Source organism: Thunnus thynnus, chromosome 6 (genome assembly GCF_963924715.1).
Source record: "Thunnus thynnus chromosome 6, fThuThy2.1, whole genome shotgun sequence".
Taxonomy (NCBI): domain Eukaryota; kingdom Metazoa; phylum Chordata; class Actinopteri; order Scombriformes; family Scombridae; genus Thunnus; species Thunnus thynnus.
In genome coordinates, this window is record NC_089522.1 from 24,141,071 (window position 1) to 24,161,512 (window position 20,442).

General features: G+C 40.2%; 1 protein-coding gene across 2 annotated transcripts in view; it reads right to left on the minus strand.

Moving 5' to 3' along the window:
- The window catches only part of bltp3a (bridge-like lipid transfer protein family member 3A), a 40,299-nt gene that overhangs the window by 3,313 nt on the left and 16,544 nt on the right, over positions 1–20,442 (minus strand). The window contains exons 1-20 of one of the 2 annotated variants that reach the window (XM_067592797.1): positions 17,931–18,136; positions 15,119–15,281; positions 12,204–12,242; positions 11,870–11,961; positions 11,586–11,775; positions 11,057–11,197; positions 10,765–10,935; positions 9,990–10,170; positions 9,697–9,783; positions 7,851–8,015; positions 7,358–7,503; positions 5,766–5,907; positions 5,294–5,487; positions 3,943–5,171; positions 3,537–3,721; positions 3,312–3,451; positions 2,974–3,124; positions 1,653–1,918; positions 1,243–1,351; positions 988–1,079 (exon numbers count right to left, since the gene is read on the minus strand). In XM_067592797.1, the coding sequence (XP_067448898.1) occupies positions 988–1,079; positions 1,243–1,351; positions 1,653–1,918; positions 2,974–3,124; positions 3,312–3,451; positions 3,537–3,721; positions 3,943–5,171; positions 5,294–5,487; positions 5,766–5,907; positions 7,358–7,503; positions 7,851–8,015; positions 9,697–9,783; positions 9,990–10,170; positions 10,765–10,935; positions 11,057–11,197; positions 11,586–11,775; positions 11,870–11,961; positions 12,204–12,242; positions 15,119–15,281; positions 17,931–17,974 (3,927 nt within the window). In that variant the 5' untranslated portion in view covers positions 17,975–18,136. Of the gene's footprint in view, positions 1–987; positions 1,080–1,242; positions 1,352–1,652; positions 1,919–2,973; positions 3,125–3,311; positions 3,452–3,536; positions 3,722–3,942; positions 5,172–5,293; positions 5,488–5,765; positions 5,908–7,357; positions 7,504–7,850; positions 8,016–9,696; positions 9,784–9,989; positions 10,171–10,764; positions 10,936–11,056; positions 11,198–11,585; positions 11,776–11,869; positions 11,962–12,203; positions 12,243–15,118; positions 15,282–17,930; positions 18,137–20,442 lie in introns of those variants that run through there. The other variant, XM_067592798.1, reaches the window with a different exon arrangement.

Sequence of the window (20,442 nt, forward strand, 5' to 3'; positions counted from 1 at the left end):
CCATTATACAATCCTGTTTACTTAAACAAATCTCTGCCTTGTCTATCTTAGAGCTGAAAAGTAGCAGGATACCAGTATTACACCTGTGTTCAAGACTGACTGATTAATTCAGCTCGGTTTTTAATCTTCAGCCCAGCAATTAAAATATAAGAAAACAAAAGACTTTAAGCCCTGTTATAGTATTATAATACAGAGCTATACATAGCCTCATGGTTAATATATTATTTTGATGGCTACTAAATTTGTTTGCAAGCATTATCTTGATTTAACACTTGACTGATGACAAACTAACTGATGATGACTAACAAACTAAACAAAGAGGTCCTTCTGTTTTGTGGATCCCCAACAGACAAAGCCATAGCTCTACTGCCGAGTTCCTCAGTAGTTTGGAGGATGTGAAAGGTTTTCAACCTGAAACTATGACTAACTTTCAATTTTGGGGGAAATTTGGATGAGTAAACAGTCTACAAGATAATAATCACTGACTACATTACTTACACAATCATGGGTTTTTTTTGGTGTGACTGAAAGAAAATGGTCATAGATGCACAATTTGATAAATAAAATGAGATGAACTGAACACACTCCATAATATTTCATCATCAACATTGTTTTAAGGGGCCTAATTTCTTTGTTTCCATTTTTTATGTCAATGTTCTGTAATGTTTACAGTACCAGTAAAAAGTCTGGACACACTTTCCCATTCACTTGAATGACAAAGTGTGTCCAAACTTTTGACTGGTACTGTATATAAAAAACATTCAAGTGAAATGTGTCTGGAAATGATTGAACTGTAACTCCACTGAATTTTTCCAACCAAACCAGGCAAAAAAAGAAAAAACATTCTTCAAAACATCCCAAAAAGCCAAATATAGAATTCATAACTTCAGTGTTTCTAAAATCCTAGAAATAGGCTGCAGACACATTTATATCCTTCAGCTTAAGTATATGGTTGGTAAGTATATGGTTGTACTAGGTCTGTCCTACCTCTCTCTGCTGTTGAACAGAGCAGGAACTGTTTGGGTTGTCTGGTTCAGCCACAGGAACACCTGCTGAGGCTTTAGGGTCTGTACCTTCAGCTGCAATCAGAAATGAAAGAGTGAAGATCACTTTCTGTTCATCTTTCTGTAAAGTTGTGACAGTTCATGCTGTAAGCTTGAGGATTTGTGGTTTCACAGTTTATGAACCTGCTGGTTGACTGTACACACAAAACTTCTTTTTTTTTTTTTTTTTCACGCCCACCTTTGAGCCTCATGATGCCATCGTCACTGCGCTCGAGAAGCAGCTGGTCTACAACGAATGTGGATGGGACAGGTTGAGGAGCTGTAGGGTAGATTTTGGGGCTATCATCCTAAAAAAAAAAAAACACAAGAAGGGATGCTGATAATTAACCACATACCTCAACACTGGCTACCCAGATTACAGTCTGTCCAAAAGTCAAGGTCTACAATATTTCAATTTCCTCAAAAGTCAGATTTGTGGGATAAAGAAGCTTACATCCAATCCATGTGTCAAGTTTTTAATCTAAAATCATGATCATGTAAAATGCATTTTCTAACATCTTATAATGAGCAAATCCAAACTGCGTTGATACCAAATGTAGACCTTTACTTCATATTGTTCCAGTCATCCAGACAGTATCATCAACCCACCTTCATAGTAATAGTGACGTTGCTCATGTGTAACTTCATTGGCTGACCATCAACACTGAATTCATCTTCCAGAAAAGGCCCAATGTTTGCTACCGTGGAGGCTAACAGCTCTGCCTGGCAGTCTTGTACTTTCATATCCAGGAAGCCCAAAGACTCAGCCATAGCAGAGTGTCGGGCTGCAGATGGACCCATTTCTGCTCGCATGAGCACTGCCGGAGAGCCCCTGCTACCCTGCCTGTCCTGCTTCTGGACCGGCCCACCTGGAGCTGCAAAAACAAAGGAGAAGGTACATTTGTAAGTCATGTGGGTACTTTATACTGAAAATGATCCCCGCATGCTTTTCCTTCTATGATTAAATGAGACTCTTTTTTTCTGTGGATGGCAACTATTTTTTTACTAGTTTTCACTTATCCTGTGAAATATCTCAACATCTTCTTGATGAATTGGCACAACATTTGGGACAGACATTCATGGCTTCCAGAAGATGAATCCTAATGACTTTGTTGATCCCCTGACTTTTCTTCTCACGTCACCATGAGGTTCACATTTTTGGTTTTAAGGGAAATGTCTCGACTACTGCAAGAATTGGCATTAAATTTGGTACAGATATTCATGTCCCCCTCAGGATAAATTGTAATAACTTTGGTGATCCTTTTACTTTTCATTTTAGCATCATTGTCAGCTTAAAATTTAATTTCACATTTAGCTCAAAGCACCGCTGTGAAAGTCCAGCCTCACAGAGCTGCTAACATGGCTACAGACTCTTAGTTGTGTTATATATATTAAGTTATTCACTCAGGTTAATGGGACACTGTAATAAGTATACATGTAGTTATTTTATTCACGTTTCAGGGCATTTTACATATATAACATAAGAGATAATGCATAAAGTGCTTATCCCATTGTTGTCACTACACTGTCCAACTCTCTGCACCATCACTGGGGCTAATCCTCGAAGCATGTGATGATTTGTTTTCTTTTGACTGCTGAGATTAACATCAGTCAATATTTTATGACGACATCTGGGCTATTTCTTACTTGTGTTTTAAGATTGTACAGAGATCATTATGTTAACACATGGGTAAACTTAACTGAACTTCAAGATGACTATGGAGACCATTAGACCAGAATTTATTAACATTTCTTTTGCCCTTTTTCTTAAGCCTATCCACAACACAAACTAATCTAAATATAGACTTTCCTATAATATCATTAGCAAACCGACAATTACAAAAACAGTGCTTCACATGATTAGAGCTGTGGCACTGTGTGTGAAATGTGTGAAATTATTTTTCCAAGAGTTTGGTGTAATCCAGGTTACCTTGTATGAGACCAGCCAGCAGGTCAGATACCCTGACATTGCCCATTTGTACAGGGCTCAGATTCTGGGCTTCTACAGCTACAATTTGGTCTTCTCCCTTTACTTCCACGGTACAGGCTGTTCCCCTCACGATCAGCAACAATACTGAGGACTGTAACAACAGCACAACACAAGATAATCACAATAAACAGCAGGTCATATTCAAACCACTGTACATTTATCGTTAGAATTATTGAGGACAAGATTTTAATTATACGTCGAGAGAAAAATGATGTAACTCCACTGACAAATTCAATCTACCCATAAAAGACAAAAGTTACTTGAGCATATTAACCCACCACATCCTGAGACACGTCCTCGGTACTTTGGGACAGGGAGCTGCTGAGGTCAGCTGATGAACCTCCGTCTGTCCCTGGGGCTGGGCTGCCTCGGCTGCCCGCAAGATTGCTGTTGAGACGCATGGACTCCATACCTGACTCTGGAAACAAGATACCGAATTACAGCAGATGTCACCTTTGTTATTCAGAGAAATTACTTTGGAAACTTGGAAGTATTTTAAGCACCTGAATCCATGATAACAACAAAATTGTCGCTGGCATCACTGTCCACTGAGAGATTTTCATCAGGCAGGCTGCCATCCAAGATAGCACTGTCAAAGGAATGCTGGGAAGGTGATTGCTTCATGGACTGGTGCCGCAGGCTGGCAGCCAGAGAGGGGGAGAACTCTTCTGAACGTTGGACCTGTTCCCTATGAATGCACACACACATACACACACACACACACAAACAGAGCTGTTAAGGGACAGCCAGTAAAAGCATGTGGTGCACAGCATGTTGCCAACAGCCCAGCAGGAGAGCACTAGCAGAGCTGGAGTTGGTCCCTAAGCGCTGCCCAATGCTCCTATTGTGTGTATAAGATGGGTCAAATGCAGAGGATCAATTTCCCCACGGGGATCAATAAACACTTACTTTGCCTGTGCACTGAACAATTTGCTCATCCCTGAGCCACGACTCAGCATGCTGAAGGCGTCTTTTGTTATTGAAAACGCCCCTTTGGTCAAGTCCAACGAGGCACTAATGGCGTCTTTGGTCACATCCTTGGTGACGTTAATGGCGCTCGACAGCTCTCCCTCCAGGCTGAAGTTGGATGGTTCACGGGAGAGGGCTGGGGAGTGACCAGGTGAAAGCTGAGGTGAGAGGACAGGGGTGTCCTCCTGTGCTGTCAGACCATCTCCCTCCAACCCCTCCTCCACGGCCTCACATGCCTCCTCCACTACCCCATCTTGTTCATCTTGATCAAACGCAGTGACAACTGTATTGATGGAGGAGATGCCGTTTTCTAACCCGCTGTCCTCCATATCTGCAGTGTGGTGAGTGGGGGAGATGTCAGAGTCTGTTATGCTGGGGCTGTCTGTCTCTGGGGTGTGGGGGACCTCTTCCTCTGGCTCTGTGCAGACTGGGGGCAACAGGAGACCCAGTTCCATTGAGTCCACCAGAAGGGCAAGACAAACTGTGGCAGGTTTTGCCTTCTGGCCATGAGCCTCCTTAACATCTCGTACATCCCGGCCCAACTCTGCCCCCAACCGAGCCAGGGCATCCTTCATCCTCAGCAGGGCAACATACTGGTAGTGGTTGAGCCACATCTTCACTGGGGTGATGGCGTGGGCCAGGAAGTGGACAGAGGCAAGCGTAGTGTCTTCTTGCTGAGGCTCCTGCTGTGAAGAGGGCTGGTGGGCTCTGCTGGGGTCAGAGGGGGAAGACAATGAACCACATTTAAAGGCAGAGGGCTGGCACAGCCACACAGACATGGCAAAGGGCTCAACAAAAGGTTGGGTTCTGCCTTTAGGGAGTCGCCGAGCTCCATCAAAACCTAGGGTCACACGGGACAGGCTGAGAGACCAGACGTCCTGGGACCGTAGGCGCTTTCTGTCCAGAGGTTGAGGCTCCGTCTCTTGAGCGTACTGGAGGAAGGTGGAGGGAATCGGGCAGAAGGCACTCTGGTCTCTGGGGTATGGGCAAGGTGGTGTGGGCTGGAAGAATGAGCAGCTGGTAAACTTGTCATAGGTACTGTTGAGGTCAGCTCTGGAGCCATGAGGGCAGTGACGTGTGTTGCTGAGAACCATCTGGGGTACAGTAACAGAGAGGGACTGTGGACGCTCCGGATGGTCCAATATGGAAGAATCCAAGGGAATTATAAGCTATAGAAAGTAATAAAAAACAGAAATTTTCATAATTTTGTATAGATTGCAACATGCTGATGAGAGAGTGAATGGGCTACACAAATACACCATTAACATGTAAAAAAAAGTTGTGTATTCACCTTGAGCTGAGATGCATCCATACGAATCTCTACGTGCTCTTCAGCCTTGCTGCTGTCTTGCAAATGGTAGAAAGCTTTGACCTGGTCCAGAGTGTGCAGAAGACCCCTGGAGAACAGATTGATCCATAACACACTGGCTGGGTCCACACACAGCTGTAGGCCGTTTACCTGGGCATACAGGTTTGAGGTGGGCACTGGAAGAAAGAAAAAAGGCAAGAGACGCTGATACAAGAAATTACAGGCTGGTTTATAATAACAACAACCAAAAAAAAAAATTCCAGTTTTACAGGAAATTAAAAATATTATGTATGAGGTTGCTAGTAAGTTAGGTTTAAATCTAACAAGACTGTTATACAAACCTTAAAGCACAATATATGAGTAAACCGGATATACATTCCTCTTACGAACCTCATCTTGAATAATAAACAAAAAGATAACAAAAAAAACAAAGTTAAATACAGCTGCATGATACCTGATAAACTGGGGTTGTCAGGAAAGTAGTATTCAGTAAACTGCAGATGAACAGCTGGTACGTTGTCTGGCAAACGCAGAGTTTTACGGTTACATGACAACAAAGACTGGGTCTTCTTGTTTTGACGGCCCCTTGTAGACACCTGAATGTGGAAGCGAAGAGGTAAGGACAATGATGTAAATATAATTCAGTGTGTCATTTAACTGTTTGGGACACTACATAAAGCAAAATAAATGGACTCAATTACTCAACAAAAGTTGAGTGTGCTGTCTGAGTCATCATCAACATCAAGACTTCCTGCCACAAAATGAAGGGGGAGACCCAGGAATGAACATAATTTCCAATGGGTGTCTCTTGTTCTTTTGAAAGAGGAACTACAAGTATCTTAAACTTAAAATAACACTGAAAAGGTTCTTCATTTGTTTAGGATGAAAAGTGTGACATGTCCAAAGTGAAAATGTAGAACCAGAGACAGCGTGATTAGAAATAGCAGGGGGTTCTCAGTCTAAGATGAAAGGCATAATGAGTTATTTCACTGACTTCAGGAATCATTTTGCTTAAACATACAAAAAGTAAAACCAACTTTTACTTTCTACAGAACAAGTCTGTGGTTTTGAGCACAGCGATTATGACAGAAGTATATTGTATATCCTCTTTTGCTACAGTTAGCCTTGGGGCAGTTTGATGCCAAACAATTTACACGTCATCACATCAGTATATCGACCGGCCATCTGATATGAAATATATCAGATGGCTGGTCTGAAAGAGACTTTTGTTCCTTCTGTAAAGCCTGTCAAGCAGATGCCTCCAAGGCTGCTAATCTGACACGCCTTTTTCCTGTTTGAGCTAACTGCAAGTGTTTTTGAAAAAGAGCAAATAATTTACATGATTTTTAACTCTTTAGGTATACTATACCGCTCACTCTCTTCATTCATTCTCTAGCTCACTCAATCACCGCTGCTCTCTCTCTCTCACTCACTCAGGAGGAGGGGCCAACTTTGACTGCTGTGTGTTTACAAACACCAACTGACAAATCCTGCATAGTATACCTTTAAAAATAACCGTGTTTGTCACTTAGGGTCCATCTTGATAATAATGCCTGTGGTCAGTAACGTTGTGATTAAGTCATGATTTCCATCTTTTTGAATGAAGACTCATCTGTACCTATATTCAGTGTAAAAAGTATTTTTAGGCACACTGTTGTCACAGAAAACCTTTAATCAACGAAAAGTAGCAACTTTTCTTTACACAAGCACTCTTCAGTGTCTATAATTGTCTTTTCCACTGTAACAACTGCAAACAGTCATGTCATGCATGCAGTCCACATTAGGGAGCTGGTGGTAACATCATTTTGTGTGTCATTTCTTTAAGAGATTATGGAACAGGAGTTGTCCTCTATATTAAAAACAATCTCTATTAACTACGCTGATTATAAAATAGTACAAAACTTGCAATGTTTTGTCAGTGCTAAAATTGTAGACTTCCTGCCTGACTGCTTCCACTGAGGAACAGAAGTCCCTCCCTCCATTTATTGAAGACTTCAGGCTTCTGTTAGAGCAGGTAAATCAAATCAGTTGATGATTAAAGCTTGCCTGGTGAATGTCCACGTCATCCATCCTGACCACCACACAGCTCGATCGCAGCCTCTTCAGTGATGACCCTGAAGGAGCTGTCAAAGAGTTCCTGCTGGATGTTTGCTCTTTGTCAGAGGTGCTTGACTTGGGACTAGACTGTCCATCTAAAGTATTAACAAGGGAGAGGAAACCATTTGTAAAAAGATAAAATTACATTCTTCTGCATGAGCGAGTCTGCTTCATTGTTAGATCGTGACACTGATGTTTTACAGATTAGGATTTGTGTCTTTCTTATCATAAAAATGTTACTGTTCCTGAGTCATATGTTGATTCGTATAAGCTAGTAAGTTGACCACGCGTTGCAATTGTTGTCGCAAACTACTATTTCCAATTTCAAGATTGAATTTTTTTGCTTTACCGCATCTATAGAATTTCATCTTTGTTTAAAAATCTGGAAAGAAAAAAAAATCTTACAACAAGACAGAACTTTACATTAATTCTGCATTCATACCTTGAACTGTCTTTGCAGGGCAGTCCTTGTTTGGCCCCTCGGTATGTGGCCCAGGGAACCCAGAAGCCTCTGCTCTCCTCTGGTACTCCTGCAGCAGTTTTCCAGCCCACTGGGCCTGAGCCTCCATGGCTCCACTGTGGCGTTCCCAGTGTCGACATCCATCAGCTGTATAAGAGCAGTATAAAAAAGCACTTACAATCTAGCAATCATTGTCTGTGTCTGTCTCTCCCTCCACCCTGAAGCGCTGTGCTGACCAGCTGTCTCCGGTGTTCACAGACATTTTTAACACCTCACTGGAGACATGCCACGTACCACCCTGCTTCAAGACATCCATCATCATCCCCGTCCCCCCAAAAAAAACTTGTATTTCCTGCGGCAGCTGAAGTTCAACTTGCCAAAGTCAATGATGGTGCACTTCTACACCTCCATCACTGAGTCCATCCTCTCCTCCTCCATCACCATCTGGTATGCTGCTGCGACTGTCAAGGACAAAAGCAGACTGCAGCGCATCATCCACTGTGCTGATTGGCTGCAATCTGCTGTCCCTCCTGGGCCTGCACGCCTCCAGGACACCGAGGCGAGCAGGAAAGATCATGGCTGACCCCTCCCACCCCGGACATGAACTTTTTGAAATGCTCCCCTCCAGCAAGAGGCTGAGGTCTGTAAAGACCAAAACCTCACTCCCCACTGACACAGACTCTACCCCCCCCACCATACCCCCCCACGGTGATCTACGGTCGTACATGGCATGTTTCATCAACCGACTTGTATTACTATTATTATAAATAATGTATCCTGTACAATAATCTCAATCTCTTCTATTCAATATTTAAAATTGAATCTGTAGCTGCTCCTCTCACCAGAATATATTTTATACTTTCCATTTTTCTTCTTCTTAAGATTTCTTAATTTTGTGCCACACACCACAAAAACACCCAGAGAAATTCCTTGTATATAATCTGATTCTGATTGTAGGCTTAAAAGTATTTTAAAAATTGAAATTAGGGATAAAAGAAAAGAAAAACAAACAAACAAAAAAGGTAAATACAACAAAGATTGCCTCTGAAGAAAACCAAAAAGGTCAGGTGACAAAATTAAAACTGCAAAGCTTAAAACTCTAAATGCATACTGAGTAAGTGAGATATTTCTGTAAATTTGTAAGGTCTTTCCTTTGTTCTCATGGTGCATCATGTGGAAATTGATGGCAAATTAATTAGGATGAAACAAAGTAGTCGTGTGCACATCCACAAAACCTCAGTGGGGTAGGGTGCTGGATACAAAAACAAATTAACTAGATACGAGGAGTAGGAGGAAGACCTGTCGTTGGTCAAAATGTTACAAATAAAGAAAAGGGAGCTCTGATTCAATATGTGGGTACTCCTTGTATCTAGTTACAATAATAAGAATGCAACCTCTTGAATTTGTTTAAATTTAAGTCTTTTACACACTAAAATGTGGCAAAGCTACAGAGTTTGAATACCTCAAAGCCAGTATTCATACATTTGTGCATACACTGTGTGGTTGTATATAAATACTGTGTAAATATGAACATGTTTCACTTCTTGATCAACCATAAAACCTAAATAAAAGCTTTCTTTTTCCAGGCCTTGTTTTGTTGACTATAATCAGCTCCAGGGGCGACTCTGCTCTTCTACATTCTGCACTTCAGGAATTCCACAAAGAATAATGGCACTGGGCACGCTCTCCCAGGCCATTAGTCTGCTTGAATAGTAATCCTCCTAACAGTTAGTCCTGAATGAATGCTGTGGTTTCAGTGGGTGCAGTGCAGAGCCTCGGGGGTTAACTGCAGTTTAAATATGGTGAGAGAGCCATACATCACACTCACCAGGTCTGTGGACGGGATAGTAGTCAAAACCCAGCTTCCTGAAGGTCAGCTGCATGGCACCCTGCAAGCCCGGTGGAGGAGGCTCATCTATGCAATATCACATGATAAATATTAAAAAAAACAGCTTCACAGTAATTATCCTTAAAATGCGTCACAACGGATCACTTTGAGCACACAATCTTGGCTTTTTGCTGAAGTTAAAACAGAATAAATACACTCAAGTTACAAGACAATAAAAACTACAAGCTGATCATTTTTAAAGCACACGGTGAGTTACAGTTATTCCAACTAACCGTCATCCATTGAAGAGCTGTCGTTGCATACGTGTAAGTCCAAGCGGGATATGAAGGTGTGGTAAGAAGATTCCTTTACGTCGAAGAGATCAAAGTATTGACTCATGTTGCTGGGGGTGCCGGTAGGAGCGGGTGGGGGCTCTGTCCAAAGGTTCTGGAGGCCAGGAGATGGAGGGGCGGTCTAAAATACAGAAGAGGAAAAAGTTCAACAAAAAAAGGAAAAAAAAATCTTGCAACATAAATGATACAAAAACAAGCTTGACCTGTAATATATGTGAAACATATCCAGAAATAGTCCTGTAGCAACTTATTTTGAATTTATGACACAACACTAGCTGCTGTGTGTTGTCATAATGAAACTGCAAACCAGATGAACAACAGAAACACAAAAAGCCTCTGAGGTATATTAGTCAGAGTTTTCAGTTTGTTGTTTTAAATATTTACTTTGTCTCATGTCGGACCTTTTGACGTGTCAAGTAGGAAAAGATCAGCTATAAATGATAAAACGGATGGTGGCTGAATGCCATTTGCATACTTCAGTTTCAGCGTCCTGTTATCGTGCAAGCTGGCTCACTTTCATGGCTCACTGGACACTTGAATATAACAATGATATTGTTTATGTTATTAGCAACATGACTTCAGATGAATTAAGCTCAGATGACGTTGATTTTCAATTGAATTTATGGAGTCTCTAGTTACAACATTTAAAGTATATTTTTCTTTACATTGGGTTTTATTTAAAACATCAGTAAACAGGAAGTAGGTATTGAAGGACCTGCAAGGATTCAGCAGCCATGCTCTTCCTCTGCTGAGCAGACTTCTCCATGGCCTCGCTGAGAGATTTGGCGTAATGGATGATGGCTTTGAGCTGAGAGTCCGTCAGTACCCACAACAGGTCGTCCAGAATGAAAAGCAGCTTGGATGCCAGCACATTACAGTCCTTTATCTAGATAGAACAATGAAGAATTAAAGACTTGTGACAAATCATTTGCAATTTAGATGAGTTCAAGTTTCTGACCAATTCCATGACAGAACAGTAAATGAATGGCAGAAAAAAAAAGTCTTACTCTGCGTTTTAGGGCGATGCGAATGCGTCCCTGGTTAGTGATAAGACGTAACGGGGTGCTACCGAGGTCTTGGTCGTCACTCTCGATGGCGTCTGCTTCGATTCGTAGACTCTGCCAGTTAATTTCTTTGAATGTCAACACCTGAGTGAGAGAATAAATACACTGTATCATCCGGTTATGATAAAACACCAACAAAAACACTATGAGACAAACAAGCACACCATGTTCCTACACTTGGAATCAATGGAGAATGATTGGTGTGGTATAGCCAATGACCCACAAAGAACAAAAAAAGCAACAGTCACATTTCCCTTTAAATGGACATCAAGATCTAATTTTGAAAGGTTGTTCATCTCAATATAGAGCCCCTGCAGCTAATACGGACCACAATTGGCTTGATTAAATGATTTATTGCAGGCGTAATGAGCACACACTGTTTCTGTTGCCCGGCGTCACATAGGACTTCCAGACAGAACAGTGTTCAAGCTGGATGGGCAGAGGGAAAAAAAAAAAGTGTGCATCACAGTACCTCTCCTCTCTTTGGGTCGGTAACACGAGTGTAGCGGAGGTCACTGCGCTGCCATTTGGGGTTGAGGCTGTTGCCTTGTAGCTGCCAGAGCTCGAAGGAGGCGTGGAAGGCACGAGACTGCACCTTGATGGTGATGGAGTTGATCTTAACAGACATGCCCTCCACCACTTTCTCAGCAAAGCCGTACTCACTGTAAATGATAAATGTAAATGTGAGTGAAAGCACCGTCTACAAATCAGATATTATGGCTAAACAGGTTACACACAGGATGTACGCAGGCTTACCTCTGGCCCGCTGTAATAGCTATAGGAGAGGGGCCGTTCGGTGGACGTGGCTCCTCGCATGTCCTCATCTCTACCTCTACCTTATCCAGGAACTGCACAAAAGAGGAAAAAGTACTATTCAATTGAGAAGTAGCCTAACATTTACTAATGATAACAGCACAGAGAACATAACCTATGGAGCAGCATCACAAAAGAGTAAAATAACAATACAGAGTCTGCTAGAAAAAATGCCAAAGTTTAAGGCTATTTATGGATTACAACATGAATGGAGAAGCTTAATCTTGCTGCATTGTGCAAGAACTCTTGAGTAAGACAGAAATAACAACGTCCTTACCAGGCAGATGGGGCTTGTTTTCAACTTTGTCCATTGTATCTGAAAAGACAGGACAGCGAGGTCAACAGAGTCAGTCGCAAACACTTGCCACAGCACTCTGCACTGTTTATCATTCACTGGACACAAGGGCACAGTGACCGTCAAGCTCCCACAACATGACACAAGGCCTACAACAGCAACTGACAAGCTAGAATATTTGGAGTCACACTGTAACTTCTGCTTAATAAATTTAGTATCAACCACTGATTACCACTATTACTACTATTACAAAGTTATTACACAATGTACTGAATTAACTCAAACAACACGGTATGAATTCATGATTAGATGATAAGGAAGAAGTGGAAATAAGAGGACATAGAAATAATAGGGCTGCAACTGATGATTATTTTGATTATTGATGAATCTGACAATAATTGCCCTGATTTTGTCTATACAATGTCAGAAAATAGAGAAAAATGCCTGTTATAATAATTTCGAAGAACCCATGGTGACATCTTCAAAATGTCTTGCTATGTCTGATCAACAGTCCTAAATCAATAGATAATCAGTTTAAAAGCTTAAAATCCTCACATTTGAGAAGCTGCAACCAGAAAATGTTTGTAATTTTTGCTTTAAAAAAATGACTAAAATGATTATTTGACTATCAAAATAGTCACAGATTAATTTTCCGTCGATTGACTATTAAAGTAAATTGACTTATCACTGCAGCTCTACAGATGACCATTATATTTGAAATCCTAAAGGGTTAACAAGTACTAAAAAAAAAAGGCTAAAAGTCACAACAAAAGAATGCATAGCAACACATTTTCACAAGTGACTTAAATAACATCAGTAGTTTCACCAGTCTGGTCTCCTCTGGTGGCTCTAGAAGCAAAAACCACAAAAACCTTCACCCTTGACTTGGGGACATGAGTAAGACATCATCTGAGGAACTCTGAGGACACACACTGACTAGTCAGATCTAAACATAGCTTAAAGTGATCCATAAAAACTTCAAATTCATTCCAAACCTCACATCTATCTAGTTAAGTAAGGGTTTCGTGGCACCGCTCAAAAGCCTGCTGAATTCTGCATAAACCGAAGGCGTGTAAATGACGTTTTTACCAATTAAAGCACAGAGCATTACAGCTGTCTACAGATGTGATATGTCGATTCTTGGAATGCATGGATGGATGGTTTTCAGATGACAGGAATGCTTTGATGGTAAAGATGTTCCAACCAAAGCTAAAACGAATGAGGCTGCATCACTGTTTTAACACACTTATCTTAGCTGAGAACACTGTCGTAAAGATCACAAAGTATTTAACCACATTTTGGGCTAATTAACCACTTTTGCTAGTAATTCCTGCATTTACATTTGCAGGACCGATGACAGGAATTTCCGTTTTATCTGCATTCAGCCTCAGGCGGTCATTGAGCCATCCAGCTGTGTCTTAAAGCGGTGATGTAAGCAGTTGGCTTCCTGTGGGTTGTAAGATAGGAGGGGTTGTGTATTATCTGCATAGTAATGAGAACTGAACATGTGTTTGTCATGTTGATCGATGCCCAGCAACAGTAAAATATAAAAGGAGAATTTCACACTGCCCTACAGGGACTTGCAGAACGATCCTAAAGCAGGAGAGCTACAGTCACTGACTCTAACACTAGAGGTTTAAGTCTAAAGACAAGATGCAGACGATACAGAGCAGTTTAGAAACTATTCCTGAAACTGACATTTATAGAGTTTCAAATGCAACACTGATATCAAGAACAATCAAAACTAATGAATAATCCAGCATCAGCAGCATCAAGTAGATCCTTATTCACTTTCAGGGGAGCATTTTCACTACTGTCATGACACCAAACTTTTTAAAACATCATTATTATCATGATAGAAATCATCTGATAAACAGTTACTATCTCTGAGAGCATGGCAACAACGGGGGAGTTTTGTGTACGCTAAAGTACCATAACAGTCTGAGATATCTGGCTCTGAGTATTTTGGCTTTTTAAAAGAGAGATTAGCCATTTAAGACATTTTAAATGATTTTCTAAAGCAGGAAGAAAATATGATAAAACAAAATGCTACACAATTTCTGCCCTTAATATGTCAGACTGAATTACAGTTGCAACTAAAGATTATTTTCATTGTCGATTGATCTAAATCGAAATAAATCGCCAAAGATGCATCTTAAAATATCTTGTTTTGTCCCGAGCAACAGCCCACAACCCAAAGATCTGGTTTACTATCATAGAGAACTAAAGAAGAAATTAATCATTTATCAAAATAGTTGCTTGGTTGATCGACTAACCGATTAATCGACTAATTATTGCAGCTCTGGACTGAATCACGGGGGAAATGTGTATAAAATCACACACCTAACTATCAGTTAGATATTTTCAGTTTGGATATAGTCAGTGTTAGCATCATACAATACGGCTGCAAACATAATACATGCATTACATATATACTATACATGTAATACAGTTGCTAATACTGAATCATGATTCTTTTTAATTGTTTTAAACATGTATTATTATTATTGGGATTGTTTGGGAACACAAACACGCCATCTAGAAAGCTCAATGTTCACCTGCCAGTATATCTCAGGATCACTCTAGCCTCTGGCCTTTTGTGTCCCTCTGGATCATGGTTTGCCTCTATTATCAACAACCAGTGCTGTCTGAAGGCTCATAACGTTCTCAGCAGCGCCTCTAGCAAAGCTTATCTCTGTGGGACCACAACTGCTCATTTCCTCTGTGACGCTTATGCACTCTGAATATCAGACGCAAGCTTTTTGGCATAAATAAACAGAACACTTTTGTTCAGTTTCACAATGGAATACGGGAGAATTTCCAAGATTTTCTGTTCCTCTGACAGCCTCACCTGCCAGACCAGCTACACAATCAGGTTTGACTAGTCTAAAACATACCCTGATGGCAGCTTTGTTGCAGTAAACCCGAGTGACAGCCAGCCAGGTAGGCAGATCAAGCATGTTCTGCAGAACCTCCTCATCCAGCTCAAGGTTGGACAGCTGCCCCTCCCCCTTCAACGTACTCAGATTGATCTTGTCTGGGGACAGATTCTTTGTGAACCTAAACAAAAAGAGAATCAGAGAAAATGTTATAATAAAATGTTTTATGGTGGAAAAAGCCAAACCAAAAAAAGGCTGTTTCAAATAACCTGACATATACGTCAGTGATGATCTAGGAGACAGAAAGACACAAAATTGAATTATGCAGCTTGGCCAAGATGTTTTTAAAGTGGTACAACTGAATGAGTCATCCTGAGAAACCAAAGCAGCCTGCTTTCTATATGCACACAGTTGTACTCCTCATCTAGGTTAACATCTACGATGATGCTAATGTAGACAGCTGCAGCAGCCAGGAATAAGCTTCAACCACACACACGGGGTGAATATAGCAGCAATCGGCGCAAATCAATTAGTTTAAGTATTTTAATTTCACATACACCACATGACTGAACACTGTTCTGACAAGTCTCTGTGACATTTCAGACATTAACCGAGACACATGGCACAAAAAGCAGCAGACTAAATGTCAAGCAAAAGGGCTACAGAGTGTGACTCACAATTCAATTAATGATTTGAATTAAACTAATGAGACGACATGTGAATGTGGACCTATTTGTCAAAACTTTTAACATTGTTAGGGCTAATGCCATGCTGTTCCTGATAAAACCTGATAAGCCAGTCAAAGTTTAACTTTCCCTTTTGTACGGAACAACAAAATAACGGCTCCACACTTCTGCTATTGTGGACACAATAGCTTTGCTCTCCTAATGTGAATATTTCATGCCGACTTCTACAATCTTCAAGGACTTTTAATGATTTGCACTTGAGCTGCAGGGCTATTTCACAAATTAGCTTTGACTCAGCTGTACAACACTGTGTATTGTATTACAATTGCTTTTTGGACAAGAAGATAAGACTGTAGGGAAGTGATTTACTGGCATTCATGATTAAGACCTACATTAGAGCAAAAGCAGTGGTAAGACTATTCCAAAAAATTAGCAACTTAGGCTAATTGCTCAGATTAGCATGGTTTAAAGACTGCAGAAATTCCAGAGCTTATCAAAGGCAAGAAAGAGGTCATTGTGCAAAGTTGGCCAAAAGCACAAACCGTTTGGTTTCACAATTAAAAAATAACCAAAACATTTTGGACAAACGAATGAGTCTTGAAATGTTCAATGAAATCCAACTATCCTTTAGTGACTGAATAATTCATTGAATATAATCTTAGTTATATGCTTGGTTTGTATGTTTACAGCAGTGGTTGTTAACTTTAACATAAAGATTCCTGCTATTAACGGGGATGCATTGCAGGTAGGCCTGATGATTTCATTTTGTCATCATCGTACCTGTCTTAAAATGACTATACTGTTATATGAATACTGCTACACTGAGTCAGCCACTAATACAGAAACAAAAAAATAGGAAACAATGACAGAATAAACTCAAGATGGTTTAAAGTGATTATTCCTGACGACAGGATGTAAGATAACTGAAGAGACGTTTGAACTATAAAGCCCAAACTATGGTCCATGACATTTACATGCTTGCATATCTACCTTCCAACTATGTGTCCACTGTGTCTTATCTGGTGTAAATAATTGTTTTAATTATTCAGGGACAGAGAACAACGGTGAGGTGGAAAATTTAAGTCAGTCTAATAGAAAGCCTCTGACGTAGCAAACACCTACTGACCAGACCCATTATCAACTTTACCCCAAACAGCTGTGGACCATTTGAACACATTACAACAGTGCACTACCACCCAGATGAATTTCTTAACAACTGTCAGCAGTGCCAAACCCTGAGCAACACAACATATAATATGCATTGCCACAATAAAATACACACACAAAAAAAGAATTACAAATAGCCTAAAGGAAGTAAAACCAGGAGTAGAGACGGCTGCAGAGCTCTGGAGAGGATACTGAAAGTGACTGCAACACAATATTTGTCAGAGTATGGATTTTTTTTTTTTTTTTTGTTCAGACTGTGATTGCATTAAGACTGTAAGAACATTAGTAACTTTGCTCAGCAATCCTCAGCTGACAACAGTCATTCATGTACAGTCAGCCAAACTGAATAAACTCAATCTACCCCAGAGTTTGAGCTAATGACAGAAAAGCCCTTTAGAAGCCAGATTACTTGAATTTACGTCGGAGACCATCCCTGCTTTAAGAGGACACGTCTGTTAAAGCTCAAATACTCCCTTTCTCTATATAGAAAATTGCTTTTCTTTCTCCTTCCTTGAGGCGATGCCATTATTTTTAAGCTGGACTGGGTATAAATTCAATGGTTTGGGTTATGAGTTATAGGCAGAGCTCTTTCAAAAGTGGTGAGGGGGTTTTTAGGCCCAGCGAATCTAATATAACGGCATATTAAGGCAGTTTCCAGCCTATGACGCTGTTAAGAAAACACATGTATACACTTGTGAGAGGTGGTGTAGATAACGTTTATCAGTCTGGTTCAGGTTGAGGTGATTTGCTGCGTTCACTGTCCCTTTATTGTCCCGTAATATTATTCTCATGTGCCTGCTCCGACCGACATGTAGCGTGAAGCTAAATGGTAACCAGTGTGGAAATAAATGTGCCTACGTGTAAGATGCCAAATAACGTTACTAGCTTACTAAGGTTGACAGTGTTGCTGTCAGGAGCGTTAAAGCAACCATCCAGCTGGGCTAACCGGCTAACACAAAGCCAAAGATGACACTTACCTTGACAAATGTTTCAGAATTTGCTTCTTAATAATTCCGGCCATTTCTGCTAGCGTCTGTGTCGAACAATGTCGGCCGTTTTTTTTCTGTTTTCATAAACCTATACTAGCTTGCAGGTACCTCTATATTGTACACAGCTATAGCCGTGTGCATCTTGTTAGCCGCTGCTTGCACAGTACAGCCGAGCTATCTCGCTAAACGCCGGACAGCAGCAGCTGACCCCCACCCCCCCCTCCCCATCACATACACACACTACCCCGCCAACACAACACAGCAGCTCCAACGACACAACACCGACATCTGCTGGACATTCAAGGGTAGAAACAGGAGGGAGGGATGTAGACAGTCCCACCAATCACGATGAAATGACGCTTATAGGACAGGTGCACAATTTCTCAAGTCAGTCCTAAAGCTACAGTCAGGTGCCCAAATGAACATTGACACGTTTTTCTTGCTTCAATCATTCCTCTTAGTTCATGCTGGTCATTCAGAGATCCCTTCATAATGCACTTTTGATGCAAGTGATGAGGGACAAAATTCACATGCCTTCTTCTTCTGTGCAAAAAATGTATTTAAAAGTTATTAAAAGTTATTAGTACTGTTTTTGTGATGTCCTCTTTTTGTTACGACCCTTCCACTGCAGCTCAATAGAAAAACAGTGTCTGTAGAGACACAAAGAGGGAATTATTTACTAAAAAGACTGTAACTGTGGAAGATATCCACTTTATTTGACTAACTCAGACAGCTGAAGCCTCATATTAATTTCAGATAAACCTTTTAATACATTTTGCTCAAAGTGAGAACTGTGCATTTTGTCTCCTACTCACATTGTATTTGGAAGGGATCTTCTAATGGACAGTATGAGCAGGAGGAACTATTGCAGCAAGCAAAACCTGTTTTAATGTTCATACGGGCACCTGACTATTGTTTTAAGACAGACTTGAAAAATTGCAAACCTATCCTTTAAAGTCCTCTTCCACACAAAAATGTGTTTTGCTTATTGTTACTTCAGTTTTGATGTTTAAGCTGCACTGTGCACCAGAAGGCTGTTTTCACATTCATCTCCCAAAGGAGGAAAGTTTCTCCATGTTTACAGTAAATCTGAGTTTAAAGGCAGTGTGAGCAAGATTTTTGACATAATAAATAGTTTGAAAGCCAATCGTGGTCCAATATGCAAGTTACACAAGTGTGATGAGTAAACTGAGAATGGACTTTTCAGTGAAGTATGATTAATCTTGACATTTGTATATTCATATATTCTGGATTTTCCGGTAAGGTATAAGCAGTAGATGTCATTTTAAGAACTTCTAACTAGGTAATTGAACTTTTCTTGTAGAAAAATCCATATCAGACACAAATTATTATTCAAAATATTTTCATATGTATTAAAACATGTGTGAAGGGGATCTTTAAAAGCTCTGCACTGGTTACTGCAAAGTGAAGGTTACATGTTAGTAACTTTATTTGATCAGGGAGTTTCTATAGTCAAGTAGTCTGAGTAATATCTGTAAATATGTTCTTTGTACAGTTAATTCTACTTTTGTGTCAAAGAACAATAGGCCTGTTGAAATTCCTTTGGTTACTCATTTCCGAGACAAACATAAGAACAAAAAGAGTTGGACTTAACACAACTAGCACACAAGAAACAATGACCACAGTTCAACAAAGAGAAGTCAAACAAATAACAATCAAGTGACAAAAAAGTTATAAAAGACATCAGGTACATCATTAAAGTTTTTCCTCTTGTTCCTACAGTTAGATGTTTGAACTTCACTCTGCAGAATGATGTATGTGTACTGTTTTCACATTCACCTCCTGAAAGTGGCAAGTTTCTCTGTGCTCACTGAAAATCTAATTTTATGGGGTGAGCCTACGAGTATGATTTGTGACATAAATAGTTTAGAAGCCAATTCTGGTCCAATGTTCAACTTACACAAGTGTGATGTGAAAACTTCAAGCCTCCTGTGCACAAACACTGAGAATGGACTGTACAGTGAAGTAGGAGACATGTTGTGTCCAGCAGATAAACTTTTGAAACTAAAATGTTTGCATATTCATAGAATCTGGATTTTTTTTTAATGAGGGAGAAGGATTAGATGCCATTTTAAAGATTTTTACATTGTAATTATACCTTTTATGTAGAAAAAAATTGATCAGACACACATTATTGTTCCAAGCTCAATATTTTTATATGTCTTTAGGGGATCTTTAACATCTCCAAATGGAATAAAGAAACAGACTGGCAACAACATTTCTCATCTCATGCATTCACTGCTGACAAATGCAGCACTCAGATTTTTTTTTCAATGAAAAATATAATAAACTAACATTAAAGTTATCCATCATAAACAAAATAAAACACAGGAATCAAATAGCTATTTGATATTGACACAAATAAAATAATAATCAAATGTACATGTACATTGCATGTACAAATACAACATTACTAATGAAACAACCCTGAACTTTGCTAGAACAAATATGTTGTTGAATTAGTTTAGTCTGAAAGGTA